Source organism: Dasypus novemcinctus, chromosome 24 (genome assembly GCF_030445035.2).
Source record: "Dasypus novemcinctus isolate mDasNov1 chromosome 24, mDasNov1.1.hap2, whole genome shotgun sequence".
Taxonomy (NCBI): domain Eukaryota; kingdom Metazoa; phylum Chordata; class Mammalia; order Cingulata; family Dasypodidae; genus Dasypus; species Dasypus novemcinctus.
This window is the reverse complement of record NC_080696.1, coordinates 37,266,259-37,291,597: the sequence shown is the minus strand read 5'-3', so window position 1 is coordinate 37,291,597 and position 25,339 is coordinate 37,266,259. Positions and strand designations below refer to the sequence as shown.

The following is a 25,339-nucleotide window of genomic DNA, read 5'->3' as shown; positions in this document are numbered from 1 at the left end:
ATGGCCAAGGCCGTGGTGTGCTGCAGTGAGTAGGTTCAGTGAGATGCAGATTGAGGCACATCCGTTGGAATCAGCCAGGTTCCCTGACACCTTTGGCTGGAGCAGTTTCAGTGGACACCTGGGGGTGGAGGCCAGCCACTCAGCCAAAGACTGAGTAGGAGGTGAAGAAGGGCAGACTGAGGATGGAGAAAACTCTGAAAAAGTTTGAGAAGAGGAGGGAAGACATGGGACAGCAGCTGGGGGAATCCCCAGCTAAGAAATGCTAAAGGGTTCCAATTAAATTTAATAACAGGTGCCCAAATAAAACCACATTTCACACCCAAATTCAGCAAGGATTTAGGTTCGACAATGCCAAATGGTGATGGAGATGTGGAACGGTCACCTTTCAGATACTGCTGGTGGGAGGGTAAATGGAAAAAAGTACCCTGAAGAGCAATTTGGCAATATCAAGGAAAGTTAAAGGTGTGCCTTCAGCCTAGAAACTCCACCCCTAGGGATGCTTATGACCAGAGAAGCCCACTCAAGGGCACCAATAGTCAAGTACAGAAATTTTCATTGTTCCAGGTATTTAATAGTGACAGTATTCAACCTGAATATCAGTCAACAGGAGGACAGATAAATAAATCATACTATTCAGCAGCAAAAAATGAATACACGAGCTAAGTGTATGACTTTTACCAATATAATGGTGAGGAAAAAAGCAAGTTGCACAAAGATAAGTACAGTATGATACCTTTTCTATAAAGATTTTAACACAAAAAAGATATTATGAATTGTTTAGCAATTTATACATATGTAGGAAAAGTACAAAGAAAGGCATGCAAATTTACCTAAACTCAGGATAGGAGTTACTTGGGGGAAGAGAGAAGGTCTGAGATGTGTTAGGTACCTGACATACCACCACTTTACTTAGAGTCTGTGTGGTGGGTATCGTTTGGCCCATTTTACAGATGAGGAAATTGAAATTTGGAGAAGTGAACTGGCTAGAATACCGGTTCCGCTAGCATTCGCCATCACGTGCAGTAGCGGAATGAATGAAAGAACGGCCCCAGTCTCGGTCTCTCTGCTCCTCACCACCAGCCCGTCCGGGACCTCGCACCTGGGGTAGATGGAGAACTCGGGGTAAAATCCGACTAGGCTTCTCCGCCAGGATCCAAGTCAGTTCCGGCCCCGCCCCGCCCCGGAGGGTTGGGCCCCGCCCCGGGCGGCTCGGCCTCAGTGGGGCTCATGAATATGCGATTAAGAGGGAGATATTTAAAGGCGCCGCCACCACGCGCAGATCCCTGCCCAGCGCCGCCCGCCCGTTCCCCGTCCCCAGTCAGAGGCTCGGCCCCCTACGTCCGTACCCATCACTCCGTGCGGAAGCGCCGCCAGCATGTCGGACAAACTGCCCTACAAAGTCGGTGAGTGACAGGAAATGCCGCCGGCCGGGTCCGCTCGGCATCCGCCGGGGGTCTCTCTCGGAAGGCGGCAGCGGGGGTCGGACCCGGGCGCACAGGTACCCTCTGGAATCGCTGTCCCGGCGGAATCTTGGCCGCGCGAAGCCGCCTGGGGGTTGGAGTCTTGGCGCGGCAGCGAGCCGTTCGCTCGAGGCGGCTGCGAACTACGTGTCCCGGCGTGCCCCGCGAGGCCGGTGTCTCCGCGCGGGCTCCGGGGTTCTAGAGTGGCAGCGTGTTCCACTCGGACCTGGCCGGGGCTGGTGGGCCCGGGTCCTGCCTCTTGGGCCTGGCATCGGTTCCTGGTCAGTGTGGTGCAGGACCAGTGCCTACCCCTCTCTGGGCCTCCGGCTGGGAAGATGAGGGTCCCGGAACCCCGAAGGATGCCTGAGGAGAGAGGCCTTGAGAGAGCCCGAGGCCCGCACTGGTTAACATGCCGAGGACTTTGGGCTAGTTACTCAACCTCTGGGGTCACACACCTGGCCAAAGGGGCAGTCGTGCAGAAAATCTCGAAAAACATTTGGAGTGGTTATGAAAAGCCTTCCTGCTGTCCCACGGATTGAAGGCTGATATACTGATAGTTTACATTTATTGAGCGTTTGCTCTGGAATCGGCGCTGCCTTCTAGCTTTATTCTAGATTAAATCATTTTATTCACACGGCTCTTTTAGGGTAGGGACGACTATTTTCAACATTTTACAGATGAGAATACAGCGACACAGAGGAATAAAGGTAACTTGCCCATGATCTTAACAGCTGGAAAGTGGAGCAGGAGGTGAACCTAGGCCATTTAACCACTTAGCTCACCCTTTTCACCACTAAATAGACATATACACACTTGGAATAACCCTAATGAATTTTCAGCAAAAAACATTTCAGGCTGGCTAGCAGCTCTTGTGTTGTTGTTGCTGTTGTTTAATTTTTCATTTTAAAATAATTTCAAATTTGCAAAAATAATAGAAACCCCAGACGGAGAAGTCCAACATAATTCCCTCACCCCATACCCAGATCCACCAGTTTTAACCTTTTGCATATTTTGCTGTATCATTCTTATTTTCTGAACATTTGAGGTCTGGTTTGGCTAGCAGTTTTTAAAGTAAGTTGAAAACACCCTTAAACTTTGAGAAGGGCACCAACATTTATGGAGCACTTGTGTGTCTGGTGATTTGCTTATGTTTACAGGATCATCCTTAGAGGTGGTTGTTATTATCACGTTATGCAGAGGAAGAAACTTGCCCAGGGCTCTAAGAGGAACTGACTTGCCTAGGGTGATACTAAAATTCTGTAGAAATGTTAGCTCATCAAGTAGCCCCTGGAGTAGACTTTTTCCCCCCCCCCCATCTTTGTGGTACATTCATTGCATTTGAATAGAGTAGACTGTTGTTCCTATACTGGAGATGATGAAATAGGCCTAGAAAGGTTAAGTCAAGGTCACATCAGTGGCTGGAATGGGGGTTTGTTATACTGTGGAGTGACAAGTGGGTCAGGGTTGGGGGCATTGGGTTATATGGGAGAAGGTCCCACTGGACTACAGGGACAAGGAGACAAGGCTGTGGTTGGAAGTAGGGGAGCTTGACTGGGTAGGGTTGGAAGAAGGAAACTCACTAAGAGCGTATACTATGTACCAGACTTTGCCCATATGGCATCTTCTTTAATCCTCAGCGCATAGCAAGGTATCCCCACTTCACAGATGAAGAAACTGAGGCTCAGAGAGAGAGTCTTGCTGCTCCTTTGGCTTGTCCTGGGACAGGTGTTCTTGTGACCTCCTCAAGTCCTCATTTCTTGTGACCTCCTCAAGTCCTCATTTCTCCTGGGTACCAAGAACTCCAGATCTTGAGGTGCCAGCCCCTCCTGTGCCCCTGGAGCTGAGGGTACCACAGAAAGCTCTGGGGCTGGCACAGCTGCCATGAGAGCAGTGACGCAGTTATTTTTAGCTGGAGGGACAGACGCTGATAGAAGACTGTACTAAATTCATTGTCCCCAACAGCAGACAGCTACGCCCTTCCCAGGAGCCTGGAAATGGGTCTCTGGCTCAAGCCCCACCTGGCTGCCAGTCCCATTGACCAACTATGGGATGTGGAGCAAACCCCTTTCCAGGCCACTTGTAATTGTTAGATGCTGGAGATTGGAGTAGGCTCAGATTTGTTTCATTTTTTTTTGCCACCCTTATCCTGTGCCAGCCCCTTTCATTCTCTCCTCGTTCTAACAACAGACAGGGTCAGTAAACATTTGCTGACCCCTCCTCTGTGATAGGCTCTACTGGCCACTGGAGATACAAAAGTGACCCTAGGAATGTAGTGAGACAGACTTACCTATGACAGTGTAGCATTACAGTCTCCATTTTATGAGTGAGGAGTTGGGCCCACTTCTTTCCATCTCCTTAGATCCATTCAGGAGACAGAGGGCTCTTTTCAAAAGATGAATCTGGTCATGGTCCTTCCCACCTCTTTGGGAATATAATCCTGACTCATTTTCCTACTCTCTCTACTGGCACATTTTCTGTTCTTCTGAAGGAATAAACCAAGTTCTTCCTGTTTCCAGGTTTTTGTTGAGCACTTAACAGTGCCAGGTCCTGTATCAGGTGCTTGGGTAATGGCTAAGGGAACTGCTTGGGTAAAAGCTCTGAGGTGGGAATGAGCTTGACTTGTCTGCAGAACAGAAAAGAGATCTATGGCTGAGCAGCTAAGTAGGAGGTGATGAAGGTGGAGAGGTGCAAGGAGTATTGGGTGAATTACGTAGGTTCCTGAAGGCCTAAGTGATGATTTTTTAAAATAGAGTAGTGGTGGTGATATAACTTGAATTTAAAAATGGGAGTGGGTGCCGCTCAGTGGTTGAGTGCCTACTTCGCATGTTTGAGGTCCCGGATTCAATCCCCAGTACTTCCTAAAAACAAAACAAAACAAAAAACACTTTCTTCCCCTGGCTGCTCTGGGGAATGGTATGTGAAAACAGGGAGACCAGTGAGGAAGCTGCTTCAGTGGTCCATCTAGAAGTGACAGTTTGGACAATGGTAGTGAGAGGTGGTTGGATCGCTTATAGTTTAATGTTGAACCAACAGTATGCTAACAGGGTTGGGAGGGGGTGAAGGGGAGAAGAGGAACCAAGAAATGTTAACTCAAGTTTTTGACCAGAGCAGCTGAATGGTGGTTTCATTTCCTAAAATGGGAGCATTGGGGGAGTAACAGATGAGGCAGGAGGGCAGGGAATCACAAGGACTCAAACTTGACACAACCATAATAGATGCTAGTTGGATTTCCAAGTGGAGATGCTGTATAGACAGTTGGATTATATAAATCTCAAGTTTAGGGGAGAAGTTTGGACTGGAGATAAAATTTGGGAGTCATCACTGGATAGAAGGTATTTAATCTGTGAGACTGGATGAGCTCATCTGGTAAAAGAAAAGAGAAAAGGGACATAATGGAGTCTGGAGGATGTTCAAACATCTAAATCTGCTAAAGGAAGAGGAGCCAGGGAGGTAGGAGGAAAACCACATGAGGACAGAGTTGTAGAAGCCAAATAGAGAAAGGGTTTCAAAAAGGGAGTAATGAATGAGATCAGTGCTGCTGCAAGAGACATGAGCTTAGAGAACTGATCATTACATTTGGCCATCAGACTGGTCTTTGGAGGCCTTGAGAAGAGCCATTTCAGGGGAATAGTGAAGTCTTTGAGGAAGTGAGAGGTTATGGAATCAAGGCCCAGCAGAGGATTGGTCTTAGAGCAAGAATGATTCATCTATTGTAGCTACAGATGAGGAGGACTAGTGGTTTCCATGGAAGGAGAGTGGCACAATTCTCAATTCTTAATGAATTGTGTAGTGATGTTGTCAGTCAATGGAGACAAGTGTTGGAAGACTGGAGAGGATGAAAGAAGAGTTAATTTTCTAGGAAGTTGCTGTAGGATTGCTGGGGTGTGTTGAGTGTCCCTTGAGATTTGTGGTCTTAAATTTAAAATGAGACTTGTTGTTGTGGTTGTGATTTTCCTCCTGGCCTCAGTGGCTTTGGTGCACTGACAGTTGGGTTCAACCAGGGAGGGAGTTTTACAAAGTGAGTTCTCAGAGGGAAAGGGCAGAGTGGTTTGTGAAGGCTTGATTTTAGCAGGAGAATTTGTGGAATTTTAAACTGTGGAAGGAAGGTGGTGAGAACATGGGGCTGGGAGTGGGATAGTGGAACTGGTAGGATTAATGAATTAGAGGTTCTGAGAGGCCACAGCATTGTGGGAGCTGGAACTGCAGAAGGAGATAATTGAAAGGCTGAGACAAAACCAGAGTGGGGGTACTTGAAATCAAGATTTCCAGTGACTAGTCATCATCACTGCAATGACCTACCAAGAGGGTCAGGGTGTGGAGGCAGCAGTGGGGACAGAATGGTCCCTGCTGTATGGTGAGGAGTATTTCATTTCTGAAATGGTTTAGGTGCATGGTGATAGTAGAAAGCAAACCGGCTTAATCAGTTTTAATATCCTTTTAAAATTCTCTACAGAGACTCCTCTCTCCCTCCCCTTTCCCCCTTGGGAAACTGGCAGGATCTAAACTTCCCTAAAGATCAAAATCACCAGGAGCTCTAGGCCCTATCCCAGACTGATTAAAACAGATTTTCCAGGGAAGATTTCCAAGCATGCCAGGTGACTCCTATCCTCAGAGAAGTCTGCAAACCCTGACTTAAGGAATTATCTTAGGAGTGGGCTACTGTGGTAGGGGAGAGAGGAGGTCAATATCATTGGAGAGAAGAATGTTGCAATAGTGAGAGAGCCCATCAAAGTATCCTTTGTTCCTGCCTGAGAATTGAACAAATTTGAGACATTTGGAGTGTCAGAGGCCCAAATATAACCTTTATTACTAGTAACATCTAAGCCAGAGGAGGTAGATTAGTGTGAAAGCCAAATAACCCTCAAATTCGGTATTAACCATTAGTTACAGGCAAGCGCTGGCCTGGGCAGGCCTCTCTGTGGAAGAGCAGAGAATACCCATTTCCTGCAGGTAGGTGGGCACTTGCTTGCAAAGAAGAAGTTGCTGAGCTTAGCATGTTCCTCCCAAGATTATAGTCAGACAAATCACTCCACTGTCCCTGGGTCAGCGAGACCAAAGTCTTACACTATTGAGTTCCTTCTGTGGAAAGAAATATCAAGAGTGGGAAAGAAGCATTTTCACATCTTTAGAGAGGTCAAGGAACTGGGTTGTCTAGAGTGTGATAGCATCTCTGAGTGTTGACATCCTCAAGAGTGATGACTTGAGGATGAGTAAGAGGAAGATGGAGAGCCAGGAGCTACAACCTTTGGGGAACAAGGAAGAGTGACCTGGTGATTAGTAGGTGTTAGCAAAAAGGGTTATAGGAGGTACAATCTGATAGCCCTTTTTCAAAGGAACACTTGTCTGGGCTGTAATGTTCATGTACCTGTGTGGTAATTTGATTAGATATGTTTTCCCTCATGCTGTGAGGTGCAGTTAGGCAGGGGCCTTGTCGTTTTTGATTGCTCTAACACCAGGGCCCCGGCTCCATAAATACTTGTTGAATGAGTGAAAGAATGCAGTGACCAGGCTGCTTAGCCCTTGTGTTTTGAGTCCACAAAGGGTCAGGGTGCTCAAAGTGACAGTGCTTCCTGGTAGTGGGATGAAGCTGCTCACAGAACTCCCATCCATCTTGCCCTGCAGCTGACATCAGCCTGGCTTCTTGGGGACGCAAGGCCCTGGACATTGCGGAGAACGAGATGCCGGGCCTGATGCACATGCGAGAGATGTACTCGGCCTCCAAGCCGCTGAAGGGTGCCCGCATCGCTGGCTGCCTGCACATGACTGTGGAGACAGCCGTGCTCATTGAGACCCTTGTCGCCCTGGGTGCTGAGGTGAGGCCCACAGTTGTGTGACATACTCCAGGCGAGTCTCTTGCCTCCACTAGGTTCAGCCAGGGTAGAAGACTGTGAGAGAATGGAAAGAAGTTCAAGCGTGGTGGTGACCTTGGGCCCAGCTGGATGCAGGGACTCCAGTCTTGTTACTTGGGTTTTTTCTCCATCTCTCAAGACTGCCACCCTTTGTGGTGACTGTCTGAAAAAAGGTTTTCTCTCTAACAGGAAAGATGGCTTCTGACTGGCCCTAGTTCACATCCTCCTGACTGAGGAGGCCCAGGAGGAGAAAGTCAACCCCCTTGTCCCATTAAGCCATCTAAGGACTGGCTTACCTTGGCTCTCTTGTATCATGTGCCTGCCCTAGACCCATCATGGTTGCCAGAGGGTGGGGTGTTCTGGTTGATTCAGTCTGGGTCATGTGTACCAATGACTGACAGCTTTTCCAAGCCTCAGGGAGTCAAGAGAGATCCTCAAGGAGCGGTAGAGGGAGCATGGTGGGGGGCGACCAGAAACAACAGAGTACTCCAGCCTCAGTCCTTGGACTTTCTTTTCAATATTCATTCTCTTGGTAGGCTAATTCTATCCTTTATAATACTTTATAGTAGTCATGGTGATGACTCCCAAATGTATATACTAGCCTGCAGCTCTGCCCAGAACTCTAGATGTGTATATCTATTTGTCACTCTGTCATCTTCACTTGGACATCTTAAATGAACATGTGCAAACAAACTTATGATTTCCTTACCCCCTCCTCTTCCTTCAGTCTTTCCTGCATCATTAAATGGAAACTCCAACCTTCCAGGTTCTCTCAGTTCAAGAACCTGAAAGTCATCTTTGACCCTTGTTTCTCTCTTAACCCTCAACTAATTCCATAGCAAATTCTTTAAGTTCCACCTTCATAATATACCAGGAATTTGGCAGCTTCTCATCATCTACACTGCTATGGCCACATTTCTCATCTGGAACCTTGGGGATAGCTTTACTTCTCCTGCTTCTACCCTTTCCTCTCTATGGTTTTTGCTCCACATGGCACGAGAGTGATGTCCCCTGCCCCCCACCCTAAGATGACTCCCTCATCTGTTTGGCTCTTTGTTTTTGCTCATTGTTTGCACTTGTTGTCTGCTCGTTGTTGTTTTTTTCTTTTTCCTTTAGGAGGCACTAGAAACCTAACCCAGGACCTCCCATGTGGGAGGCAGGTGCTTAACTGCTTGAGCCACATCCACTCCCTGCTTGGTTTTTGTTTTTGCACATTGTCTGCTCATTGTCTTGCTCTTTGTTGTTGTTGCTGCTTTTTAAAAATATGCTTCTAATTTATTTTTAAAAGATAACTTAGATTACATAAAATGTTACATAAAAAAATATACGGGATTCCCATATGCCCCATACCCCACACATCCCACTTTTCCCCACATTAACATCTTTCATTAGTGTGGTACATTCCTTGCAATTGATGAACACATTTTGGAACATTGCCACTAAGCATGCGTTATAGTTTGCACTCTCTCCCACTCAATTCTGTGTTATGGCAGGTTATATAATGGCCTGTATCTATCATTTCAGTGTCATTCAGGACATTCCAAGTCCTGAAAATACCCCATATTACACCTTTTTTTCCCTTTCCCTGACTTCAGTACCTCCAGTGGTCACTGTCTCCATATCAATGATATAATTTCTTCCATTGCTAGAATCACAAGAAGTCTATAGTAGAATACCAGTAAATCCACTAGGGCATATTTTATTCCCTAGTCCTTAAGATTCTGGGATGGTGATGCCCACTCCACCTCTAATTGAGAGGGGGCTTCGATCCCATATGGCTAATGGATGGGACTCTCTTGCTTGCAGTTGTAGACCCTCTCAGTTCCTTGGTGTGGTGGTTGTCCATCCTCACCTTCTTGTTAGTTCTCCTGGGTGAGTCCAATGAACTGGAGAGTAGGTGTTGCATCTCCGCTGAGATTCAGGGCGCAGCTGGCACATGGTCAGCCCAGCTGGCACATGGTCAGCCCAGAGATTCAAGACTCTTGGACTTAGGAACCTACCAACTGCAGCACCAACTATAGGTTCAAATAAAAGGGACAGAAGAGGCATGTGTAGAGAAGTCACATTTGAGTCCAACTCTGTCACACTTGGGAGCACTCCAAAGTACTCCAAACTCCAAAGTAGGGAACACTGGCAAGGTACCAAACTCTGGAGCTATCTGTCATGACTTTAGGACCTGGGTGTTTCTGGAGCCCTCAGGAGCCCCACTATTTGGGGTAGTATCTACTTTGGCTGTCTATGAGATCCTGCTGAGACAGGCATAAGTGTTACCTCTCTGATGACCTCCTGACTTACTTTGAAGTCTCTTAGCCATATGAACTCATTTGTCTTTACCTTTTGCCCCTTTTATTCAAGGTCTTTTTTCCAGTTGCATCACCAGCCAGTGCTTGGTAGTAACCCATTGGTGCCAGGGAGTATCATCCCTGGGAGTCATGTCCCACACTGGGGGGAAGGTAATGTATTTATATGCTGAGTTTGGCTTAGAGAAAGGCCTTATGGAGGCTCTCAGGAGGTAACTCTTAGGCACCCTACAATGCTATGCTAAGTTGCAATTTCAAGAGCAAAGGCTCCTAAACATAGTTGTCAATATCAAGGGCCCATCACTGGACCATCCTTCTTCACTAGTCATTGTCCCTGTACTTGAGGGATTGTTGCTGTTCCATTGGAAAATGGAACAGAGCTCCCCAGGATGGGAATCCAATATTCTTTCTGTTGTTGTGTGAATCTCCACCCACTGTGGCAATGCCCCATGACTATTTAAACATATTTATATACCTTATTATATGTTTGCCCAGGTGAACTTCCATGTATCCCCCATCACTGACACCTTACACCAAGATCCTCCCCTGCCATAGTTGTAACCCTTCTGTGATCCAAAACTTCTTCAAAAATGAAGCCAAGAATATTGCCAAATACAATTAATAGGAAAATGAAATAATAATGATAAGTTAAAAAATAAGAAATAAAATACATAATAATTTAGGAAAACAAAAACTAAAGTAAAGTTAAAAAAGTGGGATATTAAAAAAAAAATTTTTTTTTGACATTTTGCCTTCTATCACTGTAATATCTGTTGTCTTGTCCAGTGGCGTTTTCTTCCATTTCTTCCCCAGCGTCTTACTTTTTTTAGTTTGTCTTCAAAGAAATTTTAGGTCACCATAAGGTCACATACAGAATATAGGGGACTCCCATATACCCACCATCCTCCCCCTTTTCCCCCTTCCCTATTAATAACCTTTTTACATGTCGATGGTACATTTGTTATAACTGATGAGCAAATATTGAAACATAGCTACTAACCATGGTCAATGTAAATCATGGTTTACACTATGCTTTACATTTTAGACCATACACTTTTATAAATTTTTGATGAAATTTAACGTGGCCTGTATCCATCATTGCAAGATCATGCAGAGCACTTCCATTGCCCCCTAAATACCCCCTCTTCCATCTATTCAATTCCTCCCTCCTCCTCCCCTCAGGACCCATGGCGACTACCAGGCTCCACTCCTTGAAGGACAAGATTCATAGATACTTGCAACAACACTGAGGGCTTGACACACTAATCTGTCCCTCCCTATTAGGACCCACCCATGCTCTTGAGAGACACCCTCCCCTCTGAGAACATATCGGGCCTCCCCAGGATGTGAGTCCAACTCCTTTCCACTCATTATGTGGGTCTCCCTGCACTGATACAACACTATGACAAAATGTTCACTCACACATTCTCTAGAAGATTGTCCCTGGTGCACCCTGTCCCAAATGCCCCACCAACCAACACCCTAAACCAGTTACCCTTCCTTGTCAAAGCCAAAAGAGCTTTCTCAACATTGTAGTTTTGACCACGTACTTGCCAATTCCCAGTGTTCACCTGCTCCCTCCCTCAACCCTCCCTTGCTTGTTGTCTACTCGTTGTGTGTCTTCTTTAGGAGGCACGGGGAACCAAACCCAGGAGCTCCCATATGGGAGGCGGGCACCAAACTGCTTGAGCCACATCTGCTCTCCAGAGTGGTGTTTTGAAACTTAAGTCAGAACTTATTACTGCTCTGGCTCCCATCCACTCACCCAGGTCACCAGCCTATGGTTGAGAGCTGGCTGGGCCTAGATCTCAAATGTCTCCAGGGCTTTCCTGATTTCTTCTCAGCTGCCCTAGTGCTTCTGAGCCATCGGTGACCAGCAGCTCCATCTTGCTGGCTCTTCCAGGTACAGTGGTCCAGCTGTAACATCTTCTCTACCCAAGACCATGCTGCAGCGGCCATTGCCAAGGCTGGCATTCCAGGTGAGTCCTGCTTGCTGCCAGGGACGTAGGGATGCATGAAGGAGCTCTGCTTCTCCCTGTTTGCTTCACTGACTCATGGCAACAGATTCCCCTATGGTGGGGAGAGGAGTCATGGCCACAAAATCGCAGCCTAGTGACCCAAAAGGAAGAATTGCTTTGTCCCACTGTCATTTAAAGTCCTATGGAATTTGTTTATTGGCCCAACTCAATTCATGTGACCAGGAAGGATGGGATCTTTTGTTTGGGAACCACATGATGTAGAGGGGAGGGGGATTTCCTTAAAGGAAGGATATGGGTCTGTTTCCAGAAAAATCTGGGAGAGATTTGGGCAGAAAAAAAAATGCCACAGATCCATTGCCAAAGGTCTGGAGCCCTGGGGGAGTCAGTGGAACCACTAAAAAGGAAGGACATCCTCCCAAGCTGCTGGAGAAATGGATACATGTCTGCCTGGGTTTGGGGAGGGGAATAGTTTATAGGATTTTTCAGATTCCTACTAACCAGCCACAGGTGAAGGTTGAAGGGAGAGGGGTGAAGACACCTCAAGAGACTGACCAGGGCTGAACAGGATCTCCCCCAGCCTTGGTGGGCTCCAAAGCCTAGCTCTCAGGACCATTGTCTGGCTCAGGTGGGGGAAGGGCAGCTGGCCCTGCTTGGCTGGCATCCTTTTCCCATAGACAGCTCATGGGAGCCCCACACCTGTGTCCCAGTCATACCATGTGATGGGAGGAGCCTGGGCTGGAGGTCAGCAGCCCTGGCTCCTGGTATCCACTCTGGAATACCATGCTGAGTGACCCAGGCAACTCTTAGCTCCTCTCTGGGCATCTATAAACGATGATGATGATAATGCCTGCCTCACAGGGTTTCTTTGAGGAAGAATGAGTTAGGGAATGAAGCACTTACTGTGATGTCTGTCACAGGGAAGTGCTCCATCATAATAGCTATTAGTAATTTTTTGGCCAGATTTTGCCTAGGACCACCCACCACAGAGGCACTGGGCCCTTAAGTCCTGGATCCGGACTCATAGGTCCTGCCTAGCATGGTCCCTCTGCCTACAGCATCCCCATCCTGGCAATAGACATGATGGGTAAGTGCCCTGGTCACTGTGGTTGATGATACAGTCCCTGGGGCCCTGGCAGAAAGAGGTGAAAAGGAAATAATTCTTTCCAGATACCCTTATCTGATGCTCTCTACTTGGCCTCCATTTTACTTAAACCATAGTATTGTGAACCCTATTTACAGATGAGGAAACTGAGGCTGAGGGAAGTGAAGTGCTTTGCCCAAGATCCCACAGTTGGCATGAGTAACAGAGCCAGGCTTTGAACTCAGGTCTCTCTGGCTCCAAGTTGTGGAGTTGTGTTCTTATCACTGCTGAGTCCACAGAGGGGCTGGAGATGCTGCGGATGGGAATTAGGGAGGAGATAGTATTGGCTCTGCCCGTGGCTTCCTGGAAGGAGCTAGTGGGCAGGGCCAGGCCTTAATGTGCCACTCGCCCACCAGTGTACGCATGGAAGGGTGAAACAGACGAGGAGTACCTGTGGTGCATCGAGCAGACTCTGTACTTCAAGGACGGGCCCCTCAACATGATTCTGGATGATGGCGGTGACCTCACTAACCTCATCCACACCAAGTACCCACAGCTTCTGTCAGGTGAGCAGGGTGGGCAGACAGGCTGGGGGCTGGCAGCCCGGATGGGGCCTGCTCACCCACATGAAGGCAGCAGACCTGGCAGGATTCCCAGTTCCTCAAGCAGGAGATTCCATGGAGGATGGGAGAATGGCAGGTGCCTGCAAGTGTGCTGGAACCTGGCCTCCTGGCTTCTAATGGTATGGGGCTAGAACAGCTGGGGCAGACCTGGATGAGATGACAGCCCAAGGGCAAGGACAGGGCCTGGTCAAACAGCTCAGAAGGAGCCAGCTTTGTAGAAGGAGAGGTGGGTGAGGGAGTGGAGCAGGAAGGGAGCCGAGTACAAAAGTCCTGGGGCAGGAAAGGATTCTCTTGAGAAAACTGAAAGGAGGCCAGCATGGCAGCTGTGAATGAAGGGAGCAGGGGAGTATTACAGGATGAGGTTGGAGCTTTAGTGAAGGCCAGATTGTGTGAGGACTTAATAGAGAAAAGAGTTTGGCTTTATCCTAAGAACAAGGGGAAGTAATTGGAGTTTTTAAAAAGATTTCTCTGAAAAATTTCCATGTTAAAAATGGCTGCTAGGAAAAAAAGAAAAGGCTGCTGTGTGGAGGATGGATTGTGGCAGGTAGACCAGGTGAGAGACGATGGAAGCAGCCATAGAGCTTTGGCCATGGGAATGGTAGAATTGTTAAGGCCAGTGATTGATTCACTATTGGGGATATCAGGGATGACTCTGCCCTCATGCTGTCTGGGTGATGGGTGGACTGTGTCACGGAGATGGGGACCCAGGAGACGGAGTGGTATTCAGCAGCAAAAAAAGAGCAATTTGGGTGAGTCCATATGTGATCTCTCTAAGGCTCTCAAGGCCTCATCCCAGAGGCCTCCCCTTCCCTCAGGCAGCCCCTCCTAGCCTGAGTGAGCTTCATCTCCTTCCCTCTTGATCAGGCATCCGAGGTATCTCTGAAGAGACCACGACTGGGGTCCACAACCTCTACAAGATGATGGCCAACGGGATCCTGAAGGTGCCTGCCATCAATGTCAATGACTCTGTCACCAAGGTGAGCCCAGCACAGCTCAGGAGTAGGCCCCTGAAGAAAGGCTCCTGGGAAGGCTGCAGGCTGGGGACATGAAACCCTCATTTGAGGGGGGAAAGTAGTTGGGGAAGACATACAAAATGACCACAGGGCTGGCTTGCTCCGAAGGCCTTTGACCCAGAAGAGAGGCTAGGGAAAAGGTCTTGTAGCTGATTAAGGTGAGGAGCTTGAGGGGAGAATTACTGTTGGGGAAGAGTCACAGAAGGGACAGGTCGGGGCTCGGACCAGGGTCCACTAGGCTGAGATGCTGAGAATGGATCTGCAGCTCCTGGGCCCTGTGGAAGACTCCTTGGCTCAAGTGGACCTGGCCCCAGGGCCTTGCCTGTTCCCATTATCCTCTTGACCTCTCCTTTCAGAGCAAGTTTGACAACCTCTATGGCTGCCGGGAGTCCCTCATAGATGGCATCAAGCGGGCCACAGATGTGATGATTGCAGGCAAAGTGGCGGTGGTAGCCGGTTATGGCGATGTGGGCAAGGGCTGTGCCCAGGCCCTCAGGGGTTTTGGGGCCCGTGTCATCATCACTGAGATTGACCCCATCAACGCGCTTCAGGCCGCCATGGAGGGTATGATAGGGTGAGGGTTGGCTACCAGCGATTGGGGCCAAAGGGGGAGCTAGGCCACCTCCAGTAACCACCGCCACCATCTCTGTACAGGCTATGAGGTGACCACCATGGATGAGGCCTGCCAGGAGGGCAATATCTTTGTTACCACCACAGGCTGTATTGACATCATCCTTGGCCGGTAGGTGCCAGGTGGGGGTCCTGGGGAGCAAGGGAGGGGACAGGATTGGTCTGCTCTTTGTTCTTGCTGGTCACCCATGGGCTTGGGCTTCCTCGTAGGCACTTTGAGCAGATGAAAGATGATGCCGTAGTGTGTAACATCGGACACTTTGATGTGGAGATTGATGTCAAGTGGCTCAATGAGCATGCTGTGGAGAAGGTGAACATCAAGCCCCAGGTGAGAAACTCTAGCCCTGCCAGCCGAATGGGCAGATGGAGGGCCAAAGAGGGATATGCTCTTGGGCTGCACACCCTGGAGGGCAGATGAGACTTTTGCAAGCTGGGCAGTGGGGTGAGGAGAAGGAGGGCCTGGTATCAGAGCCAGGCTCGAATTGTTGGACTTTATCCTGAGGGCAGCAGAAGTCCCTGAAGGTTTTAGGCAGGTGAGATGCACACGATAAGGTTGCTGTTTTAGAAAGAGCAACCTTGGTACTGTGTGGTAAATGAAAACAATGGGTGGGGAGGAAGAGGCAGGGAGGCTTTTAGAGGATGTCCCTTTAATCTTTGCCTCCCCTTTTGAACCATGAGGGTAGAGGCTAGGTTAACGTATCCCTGAAAGGAGCCTGGTTCTGATGCGTGTCCGTGAATGGTTATTGAATGTGTGAATGACTGAGTGAATGCTTGATGGGCATCAAAGACCTCTTTAGACCTATAATAGGCCTCTTGGAGTAGCCTGGAAATCTAGGCTTTTGAGGAAATGTGTGGGAGGCACTGAGGGGTGAAGGATTACAAGTGAAGGGATGTGGAGGGGGAGAAAAGCTTAATTCTGCCTGTTAAGGCAGCTGGAGGAGATGGAGAATTGGGGAATTGAGGCTGGTGATTGTCACTTCTTGTTCTTCCAGTAAGCCAGGGGTTCTCAACTTTGGCAGAATCATACCAGACCAATTAAATTAGAATCTCTGGGAGGGAGGCCAAGGCGTTCCCATTTTGGCAGTTGATTGTGTGTGCCCAAAGGTTGTTTGGGGCAGTTCCGGCCTCTTGTGGTCACAGTTGGGGGCAGGGAGGCATGCTAGGCAAGTTGGTAGGGTGTAGATGATGGGAGCAGTTCCCTGGCAGGCCTCACCGCTCTTCTGCCCATTTGTAGGTAGACCGCTATTGGCTGAAGAATGGTCGCCGCATCATCCTACTGGCTGAGGGCAGGCTGGTCAACCTGGGTTGTGCCATGGGCCATCCTAGCTTCGTGATGAGCAACTCTTTCACCAACCAGGTGCTGGCACAGATTGAGTTATGGACCCACCCAGACAAGTACCCTGTTGGGGTCCACTTCCTGCCCAAGAAGGTGAGTTCCCACCTCCTCCCCAGGCCAAGGACTTCCTACACAGGGCTCATTAGAATTTACAAAATACTTGTCTGTCTACCCTCTTAGATATCTTCACAGGGTCCTTCAGGGCAGGAATCATCCCCCCCATTTGACAGAGGAGGACACTGAGACCCCAAGTGGGGAATGACTACCCTGGAGCACGCCCAGAGTGGCAAGGCTAGGTGGTGGGAAGAACATGGGCTTTGGAGTAAGACATCCAGGTTTGAATCTCAGCTTCACCACTTGGAGGCTATGTAACTTCCCTGTGCCTCCTTTTCCTCATCTGTAAAAGGAAGGTAATTGTTCCTCCCTTAAGGATAGAGGATTTCTTTAGATCATAGATCACAGGCTCATGGGGATTGGGCAGGTAAATGAGTGAAGTGAGTTGGTTGGGAACTGATGAACTGAAAAGGACATGTTTCACCTAAACGGGGTGGCTGCCATTCAGTTGTCATTGCCCTGGAATGCAAGCCTACTGGCCTTTAACCTTTCAAAAGAAGCCAGATTTCAAGATCTTTGTAACTTTTTCAATTTTTAAATATAGGCAACTCATTACAGTTTTTAAGAATCATTGAGTGGGTCAAACAAGACATATCTGTAAGCTGAATGTAGACCACAGGCTGCAGATTTGTGGCCTTGGAATGAGATGATGCAGGTAACCACTGAGTATGGCACCTGACACATGGGTATGAGGGTTAGGGTAACCATAATGATTCGGTGCTCAGACATCAAATCTAGTGCTCATCCTAACAACTCATGTAGCCTGCCCACCTAAGGTGTCAGAATTGTTACACTTAAGTTCTGATTCTTTTTGCAAGTGTCACTGATGAACTTGACTTTGCCACTTGCCCTTCTAGGCCTCAGTTTCTGTATCAGTTAAATGGTGAGAGTAGCTTTTTCTCCTCTAACCTTTGGCTGCTGAAGAGGTTTGAGATGGTATGGGTCCCCATACCATCCCTTCCACTCTTTTCAGGCTGGTTCTGCCAATTGAGGTAGAAGTAGGGAGAGACCTGAGGTATCTATTCAAGACCTGAAGTATCTGCCCCCAGGCCCAGCCAACTCCTTTCCCCCAAGTCTCCTTGAGACCCTGTCTTACCAGACTAAATGCTTTGCCCATAAGGGCCTCAAGGGCTACTCTGTTCTGTGCAGCCTGCTAGGTCCTCAGGCTTGTTGTGGGGTAAGAAAGATTCCCCACTGATCTCCATCTAATCCCAGTTGGGGGAAATATGGCTGAATTTGGTAAGATGTTGAGCAAGGTTGACATTTAAAGTGAGGCCAGAGTTGGAAGCAAAAGAGGCAAAGATCTTGCCTCCTGTCCTAGCACCTGGTGCCATCCTTATCTCCTTCCCTCATTACTGCCAAGGCATGAGTCAGGGATAGGACATCGTCTGCCTCATACTTCATAGGCCGTGTGTGGGCAAAGGATTAGGTGCCTTGGTGAACAGCGATGACACAGAGAGCAGCCACCATTTATTAAAGTACGTACTCACACCACGCACCTCGCATATCACTGATCTATATCTATCTACAAATGAGGAAACTAAGGTTCAGAGATTGACTTCTTTTTACAGTTGTCAAGTACTCGGAAAAGAGTGGAACCCAGCTCTGTCAGTCCATATTGTTAACCACTATGACACACTGCCTTCTAGGGTTGGGTACAGGGAGAAGGAAGGTCATTCTAGTCTGGGCTAGGCTGGGCCAGGAGAAGGGATGATTTGGAAGGGTTTTAGAGGGCTTCATTCTACCACCAGAACTGATATGGACTCAGGGCTGGACTCTGCTCTTGTCTTTGCTGTCCTTTGAGCACAGAACTCCCTTATCTGGGCTCCAGTTCTTCATCTATTAAATACAAGAATAACCCTGCCCTATCTACCTCTCAGGAGTGTTTGTGAGGATCTTATGAGACAGTGGATGTGAAACCAGATGGGAATGTCAAAGCTGGCCTGTGGTCAAATGTTACCATGCCTTCGTGGGATGGGAATTGGGACCATAAGGGCAGGAAGAGATCTACTCAGAGCTAGAAGCTGAGAAAGCAAGAGCCACACTTATGACTGACCCTTCTCTAAATGCAACTATTTGCCCTTTTCAGCCCCTTTTATGCATTTCAGCCCTGTCAGAGTTAGAGATTTGCCTTATCTGACCCTAGCCTCTGTCCTTCTAGGTATCCACTCAGTCTTTTCAAAGCTGCCCTGGAGACCATAGGTTAGGATGATTAGGACCAAGTTCTGGGGCTTTGGAGGCAGAGGGTTCTGGGTTTGAATCCCAGCTCTTTCACTTATTAGCTGTATGACTTTGGGCAAGTCATTCCAGCTTTTATGCCTTGATATCCTCATTTGTAAAAGGGGGTGGTAAGATGTAAGTTTACACAAAAATCATGAAGAGGATGATAACTCTTTTTATTAGTTAGGATCCTTTTGGTGGTAAGTAGAGAAACCCTGTTCAGAATAATATATTCGTTCTGTAAACAGTAAATTGATATATAGCAATTTAACTCCAAAACTTAGTAGTTAAAACAATAAAAAAATTATTATTTTAGTTTCTGTGGGCCAGGAATTTGAGAACAGCTTAAATGGGTGGTTATTCTCCAGAGAAAGAGATCCATGGGAGAGAAAGACTGCAGTGCCTTTTTTGACCTCATCTCCAGGGTGGCACACCATCACTTCTGCTTTATTCTGTTCAGTAGAAGTGGGTCACTCAAGGGGAAGGGAAGTAAGCTTTACCTCTTGAAGGAAGAATTATCAAGAATTTGTGGGATAACTTTAAAATAACCACAACTGGTTTAATCAAAAAGGAATTTTTGGCTCTGTATTGGAGATAGCTAAGACTCAGACCCTGGATCCAGGGATTCACTCTCATCAGAGCTCTATTTCCTCTTCATTTACTTCACTTATCAGATAGACTTGCCACTGGTGAGCTGAGACTGATACGCTCTCTGTTTAAGAATTTCAATGGAATTAGAGTTTCGCTTTCTCTACCTGTCCATAGAAAAATTCCAGAGAAGTATTTTAGTTAGCCACTTGGGTCTGTTAGGGGACTGGGAAGGGATATAACTGATGGCCTCACCAGGACCACTTAGAAAGGAAATATGACTTGGTTCCCCCTCAAGAAAAGGGAGCTGGGCTGCCAAAAGTAATACATCAACTTCATGCTGGCTGTGAGGAAAGAAGGAGGTAATATGAGTAATGCATATGTCCCATACACCAGTAGACAGTTTGCCTCTTTCGGTGGCAGCAGGCGGGTAAGAGGTCTCAAAGCATAGCACTGACCTCAGGCCTTCCTGTGTTTTTCCCCAGCTGGATGAGGCAGTAGCTGAAGCCCATCTGGGCAAGCTGAATGTGAAGCTGACCAAGCTGACTGAGAAGCAAGCCCAGTACCTGGGCATGTCCCGTGATGGCCCCTTCAAGCCTGATCACTACCGCTACTGAGAGCCAGGCCTGCCCTCTGCCTTCCAGCTGGTGTTCCTGTCCAGTACCTACCTCTCCATCCAAGAACAAATGGCACCACCTTTGTAATTGGTTGGTCATTGTCGCCCCCCATTGACTCCCTGGGGCTGGTCACTCAGTCTTTGGCCTCTGCTGTATCCCTCATACTGTTTCAAGTGTGGCAAGTATATTGAGACATCTTCAAGTTCTGGTCACAATAGAGGCACAACGGAGACCCTACAGGAAACCATGAGCTCAGGAGTCTTGGAGCTGCTTGTTTAGTCAATCCTTATGCTCGAAGTCAGCAGCAGATGGTCACTTTCCCATCTAGGTCTTCACCCAGCCTTTTGGACTTTATACCCATGTGCTTGGCTTACTGGTCCTTCAGCCCATGACAGATAAGTAAAAGCAGTCTTAAAGGGCAGCAAGGAATTGTAGGAGTTTGAATGTTCCTAAGAAAGTACTTTAGCACTGGGCGTTCTCTTAAACCTCAGAACAATGAGGATGGTACTTTGAACCCCCATTTTACAGTGGTTAGAATAGATTGTTAAGGGGATAAGAGAAGTGACAGCCAGAGGTTGACAGGGGCCAGAAAAATGTAAAAGACAGGCATAGGATTGCCACTATTTTGTGACATGATGGTTCCTATCACAACACTGGGTCAAAAAGAAATTAATTTGTTTTATAATGTGTTAAAAGAGAACAGGAAGGTGGGTAAATAAAAATTTTGGTGCCTAAAAGAAATTTGAGCCTTTATTATATAGTTAATTCACTACCATCAGTGTATGGTATGAGCAAGGAGTTATAGTCACGTGCTGATAAACAGCAAGGAGATTGGTCCAGAAGGGGTTGTCTGCAGTGTGTATTTTACGGGCTGCAGATAACCCCTAGGACTTGGGAGGATGGGTAAAGTGAAGAGGGAACTCTTTCCTTCAGCTTCATCTATTGTAAGAACTGGTTTTTGTTGTTGTTGTTGTCTTTGTTTTGTTCTTAAGGAGGTAATGGGAATTGTACAAGGTCCATGTGTACAACCTTGGGCCTTGTACACATGAAGTAGGCACTCAACCACTGAGCTACCCCCGCTCCCCAAACTGTTTTTTAATCTAATCTGAGCCTGTCATTTTCTAGGTGATTTAAACCCATTTTTATTTGTCATAATTGCTATTTATATTTTTTCCCTCTACGTTATTTTTTGTGGCCTACTTACATATTTTTTCTCCCCCTTTCTACTTTTCTCTGGATTAACACAGTGTTCCTTGGTTTTTTGGTTTTTTTTACAACCAATGGCTTTTAATATAATCACAGTGTTATGCATTCATCACCACAAAAAAATTTTAGAACAGTTTCATTACTTTAAAAGGAAAAATTCCGGAGGGCTGTTGTTTATTGAGCACCTACTTGCCAGGCACTAGGATTCTGTAATTGATTGACTTCAATCGATTCTTAAAACAATCTTAATAATGTTATCCTAGTTTAAATAAATGAGGATGGAGACTCATAGAGGTTAAGGTTAACAGTTTTTGTAAGCAGCTTCACCATGATTTGAATCACAGGAAGGTGCATGGGACGTTGGGCTCCCTCCAACATCCCACCCAAATGGGCGTTTACTAAGCCCTTGTTCTGGTCTTAGGAGTCAGGGAAAGTCAAGAACCCACCTGGGAAGGGTCGCTGAAGACCATCCTAAAGGCCATCCACTGAACAGTAGGCCTGATGGGGAAGGCTGGGATGTTTGAGATCTGAGGAGAAGGCAAGCCTACGAATAGCTTTGCCATTTCTTCGGATTTCCCTTTCTCTTCCCAGCTTCAAAGTCCAGTGCCTGGCAGCAGTGGGAAAAAGGCATAGGGAAGAGGTGGCACTTGAACTGGGTTTTGAAAGACCTGAAGGTTTTTACTGGATAAACTGACGGCAGGGACGTTCCAGGCCACAGGAACGATTTAAACGAGTGTATGAGTGAAAGGGGTGGAGGTGGGGAAGAGTTATTTAGCTGTGGTGTAGAGGAGCCACGAGAACAGAGGGTTGGAAAGGTGGCCTACGTGACAAGAAAGAGAGGCCTCGAACGCCAGGGCGAGGCCTTTGGGTTTAATCCTTGAGCAGTACAGACTCCTGGAATGTCTCCACTTGACAGTACATTCCATGACTGTGGCTTGTTCATTATTGTATTCTCAGCCTCTGACGTGAAGTGATAGTAAGTAAACAGGCCCAGAGAGGCCAACCGGGCTGACCCAAAGTCACATAGTAATGGTGACACTTGGATTCCAACTCTGGTCTGAGTCCAAGGTCACGCTCTCATGTGAGACAAATGGAGAATGATTATATGAAGACTGCTCCACTTAAGCTGTGTTTTGACAGAGCTGTCCCACTGTGGAAGGTAGCTTGCTGCAGCTGGGGACTCCCTTTAGTATTCCTTCCTTCTGTTCATTTCCTCTACTTGTGAGTTGAATAAATAAGTGAGCACAAGGTGCTGGAGATGAGGTAGACCCTTCCTTAGAGATCATCTTTCCCAGGCTTAAGTCCTTAGCCTTGTGCTCGGCACTCCCCTGGTTGTATCTCTACCTCTTCTATTCGAGTACCTATGTATCTGCTTGATATAAGGATGGCATTTGCTTTAATTACTACTTTTTAAGTACACTGTCTCTAGAGGCTCACATTTAGGTCTCAAGACACAGTGTCAGTGAAATCCTTGTCATACTCAGTGGCCTAAGGTCTGAGAAAGAGATAACAGGCTGAAAACTGGAGGATCAACAGATCTTCCCCATGCTCATTCAGCTTTAGGTGTTCCCTGGGATGTCCTGCCCTTGGACAATTAATTCCCCTTTTTTTTTTCCTGTGTGCTTATAGTTGAAGTTATATAAGTTACATGTATATATTTTACAAATGTTAGAACTTCAACTATTATTAGTAACAAATGACATGGGAACCACTTTTTAGTTGATCGTGACACACCACTGGGTCAAAACAGACCAAAATTAGGAAGTGGATGTGGCTCAGGCAACTGAGCTCCCACCTACCACATGGGAGGCCTATGTTTGGTTCTGGTGCCTCCTAAAAAAGACAGTGAGCTGGTATGATGGGTAGGAGCCACAAGGTGACACAACAAGATGGTGCAACAAGAAGAAAAACATAATGAGGGGAACGGACTTGGCCCAGTGGTTAGGGCGTCCGTCTACCACATGGGAGGTCCGCAGTTCAAACCCCGGGCCTCCTTGACCCGTGTGGAGCTGGCCCATGCACAGTGCTGATGTGCGCAAGGAGTGCCGCCCCACGCAGGGGTGTCCCCCGGGCAGGGGACCCCCACGTACAAGGAGTGCACCCGTAAGGAGAGCCGCCCAGTGCAAAGAAAGTGCAGCCTGCCCAGGAATGGTGCCGCCCACACTTCCCGTGCTGACGCAGAAACAAGATGCAGCAAATAGACACAGAGAACAGACAGCCGGGGGAGGCGGGGGGGGGGGGGGGGGGGGGGGGGGGATAAATAAATAATTAAATCTTAAAAAAAAAAAAAGACACAACAAAGCAGGGAGCAGAGGTTCCTGCTGTCTCCTAAAGAAAAACGAGCAAGACAGTGAGCTGACTCAATGGGCAGGCACAAGAAGATAACACAACAAAAGACACAAGAAGGAAAAACATAATGAGAGTCAATAAAGCAGGGAATGGAGGTGGCTCAAGCAATTGGGCACCTCCCTCCCTCATCAGAGGTCCTGGGTTCAGTTCCTGGTGCCTTCTAAAGACACAGCATACAGCAAGTGCAAACGATGGGATGGTGAGAAATAAAAATAAAATGTAAAAAAACAAAACAAAAAAGACCAAGATCTAGTACCATATCTTTGCCATTTCTTGTACAGCTGCTGTGTGCCCAGGCATTGTGCTAAGTTAGCATGATGTTATTTATTCCTTAGGACAGTCTTGTAGAGACTTAATTTCTCATTTTATAGATGAAGAAACAGGCCTTGAGAAGGGCAGGGGCCATGTACGCTGGCTTTTGTCCTAGGTAGGACTGTCAGACCAAACTCCAACCACCGTCCACACTACAGACTCAGATGTAGGAGGGTGGGGTGGGGTGGGAGCCTGGTTTCAAAGTCCTCAATGCTTGGACCAACAGGTCTGGAACAGTAACCCAGGTCCTTTTGGGGCAAGGCTGCCACAAGAGAGGGCTGCTCACAGCGCCTCCTCCGTTCTTCCGCCATGGCGGCCTTTGAGACAATGACTTCTCAGCAGAAAGGAGGGGAGGCTGCAATTCCATCTGAGCCAGAGACGTTAAATGTCTTAGGTTGCACAGCAGCCGTGCCCTTCCCTCCCAGGGGCCCTTGCTCCTGTGTAAGCATGTCTCCCTTCCCTTTAAACTGTTCTTCCAGACCCAGGAAATACTTTTCCAGATGTTCTTGCCTGTGAGATTACATGTAGTCCCTGTTCCTCCAGGAATTCTGTTTTCTCTTATTCTCAGCCTTTTCCTTTCATCTTCGAAGATGTCCTCCAGTTCTCAAAACATTTTCTTTAAAAAAAAAAAACAACAAAAACCCACTTCTTCCTTTCACATCTGTTCTCAAAGTTATCTCAGATCTCAGATTTGCTTGTCTGTGACATATGTGCCCCTGGCCAGGTATCCACAATGAAAGATGATGTCTTCTGCTCCCCTCCAGTCCTTGTGCCTGAGCCCCCCACATCAAACCTTCATAGCAAAAGAAGGAATTGTCAAAAGCCCTGCAGTATCTGGCCTGGTACTGGCTGGAATTTTTTCTAGAAAAAGGAGAGGATAAGCCCTGGTGGTGGCTGTCATGGTGGGAGGGGGTGGAGCAGTGAATGGGCATTTGTCACCATATGACTGGGTAGGGAGGGAAAAGTACTAAGGTGGTGGTTTTGAAGTTTCGAATGAAGTAACAAAGAGTTTTATGTCAGTATTAAGGCTATGTCAGGTACTAGAGGATGGAAAGGAAACATTTTGTAGGCAGAGAACTTAGAATACTTAAAAAAATCACAGGATCTTAGTAAGGACTTATGAGTTAGAGCATCTATGGAGCAGAATCCAGCATTTTTTTTTTTTTTTTAAGATTTATTCCTCCCCCCTCCCCTCCTCCCACCTTGCTGTTTTTGCTGTCTGTGTTGTCTTCCCTTCTCATTTTCTCTAGGATTCACTGGGATTTGATCCTGGAGACCTCTGATGGGGAGAGAGGCTCCCTGCCAGTTGTGCCACCTCAGTTCCTGGTTTCTGCTGTGCTCCACCTTGACTCTCTCCCCTTGTCTCTTTTTTGATGTATCATCATCTTGCTGCGTGACTCACTTGTGCGGGACACTGGCTCACCATGTGGGCACTCGTGCAGGCACTGGCCCACCACGCAGGCACTCACACGGGCACTGGCTTGCTGTGTGGGCACACTTTCTCTTCTTTTTCACCAGGAGGCCCCAGGGATTGAACCCAGGTCCTCCCATATGGTAGGCGGAAGCTCTATCACTTGAGCCACATCTGCTTCCCAGAATCCAGCATTTGTATAGGAGAAAATGAAGGCCCAGGGAACTTAAGTGACTTATCCAAGTCACCTT

The 25,339-nt window shown here is 47.5% G+C and overlaps 1 protein-coding gene across 1 annotated transcript; it reads left to right on the top strand.

The window, feature by feature from the left end:
* Positions 1-1,160: 1,160 nt before the first annotated feature.
* Positions 1,161-20,551, top strand: AHCY (adenosylhomocysteinase). The gene is made up of 10 exons (XM_058286946.2): positions 1,161-1,403; positions 7,083-7,273; positions 11,513-11,588; positions 13,086-13,235; positions 14,157-14,269; positions 14,662-14,869; positions 14,960-15,047; positions 15,146-15,263; positions 16,170-16,364; positions 19,679-20,551. Exons 1-10 carry the CDS (start codon positions 1,376-1,378, stop codon positions 19,808-19,810), a joined length of 1,299 nt encoding a protein of 432 aa, XP_058142929.1. The 5' UTR covers positions 1,161-1,375; the 3' UTR covers positions 19,811-20,551.
* The last annotated feature ends 4,788 nt before the right edge of the window (positions 20,552-25,339 follow it).

Excerpts from the sequence above, each read along its gene's own strand:
- AHCY (XM_058286946.2), top strand. The coding sequence starts at position 1,376 with ATGTCGGACAAACTGCCCTACAAAGTCG. Across the intron at positions 7,274-11,512 it reads TTGTCGCCCTGGGTGCTGAG|GTACAGTGGTCCAGCTGTAA; the intron begins GTGAGGCCCACA and ends TGGCTCTTCCAG. Across the intron at positions 14,870-14,959 it reads GCTTCAGGCCGCCATGGAGG|GCTATGAGGTGACCACCATG; the intron begins GTATGATAGGGT and ends ATCTCTGTACAG.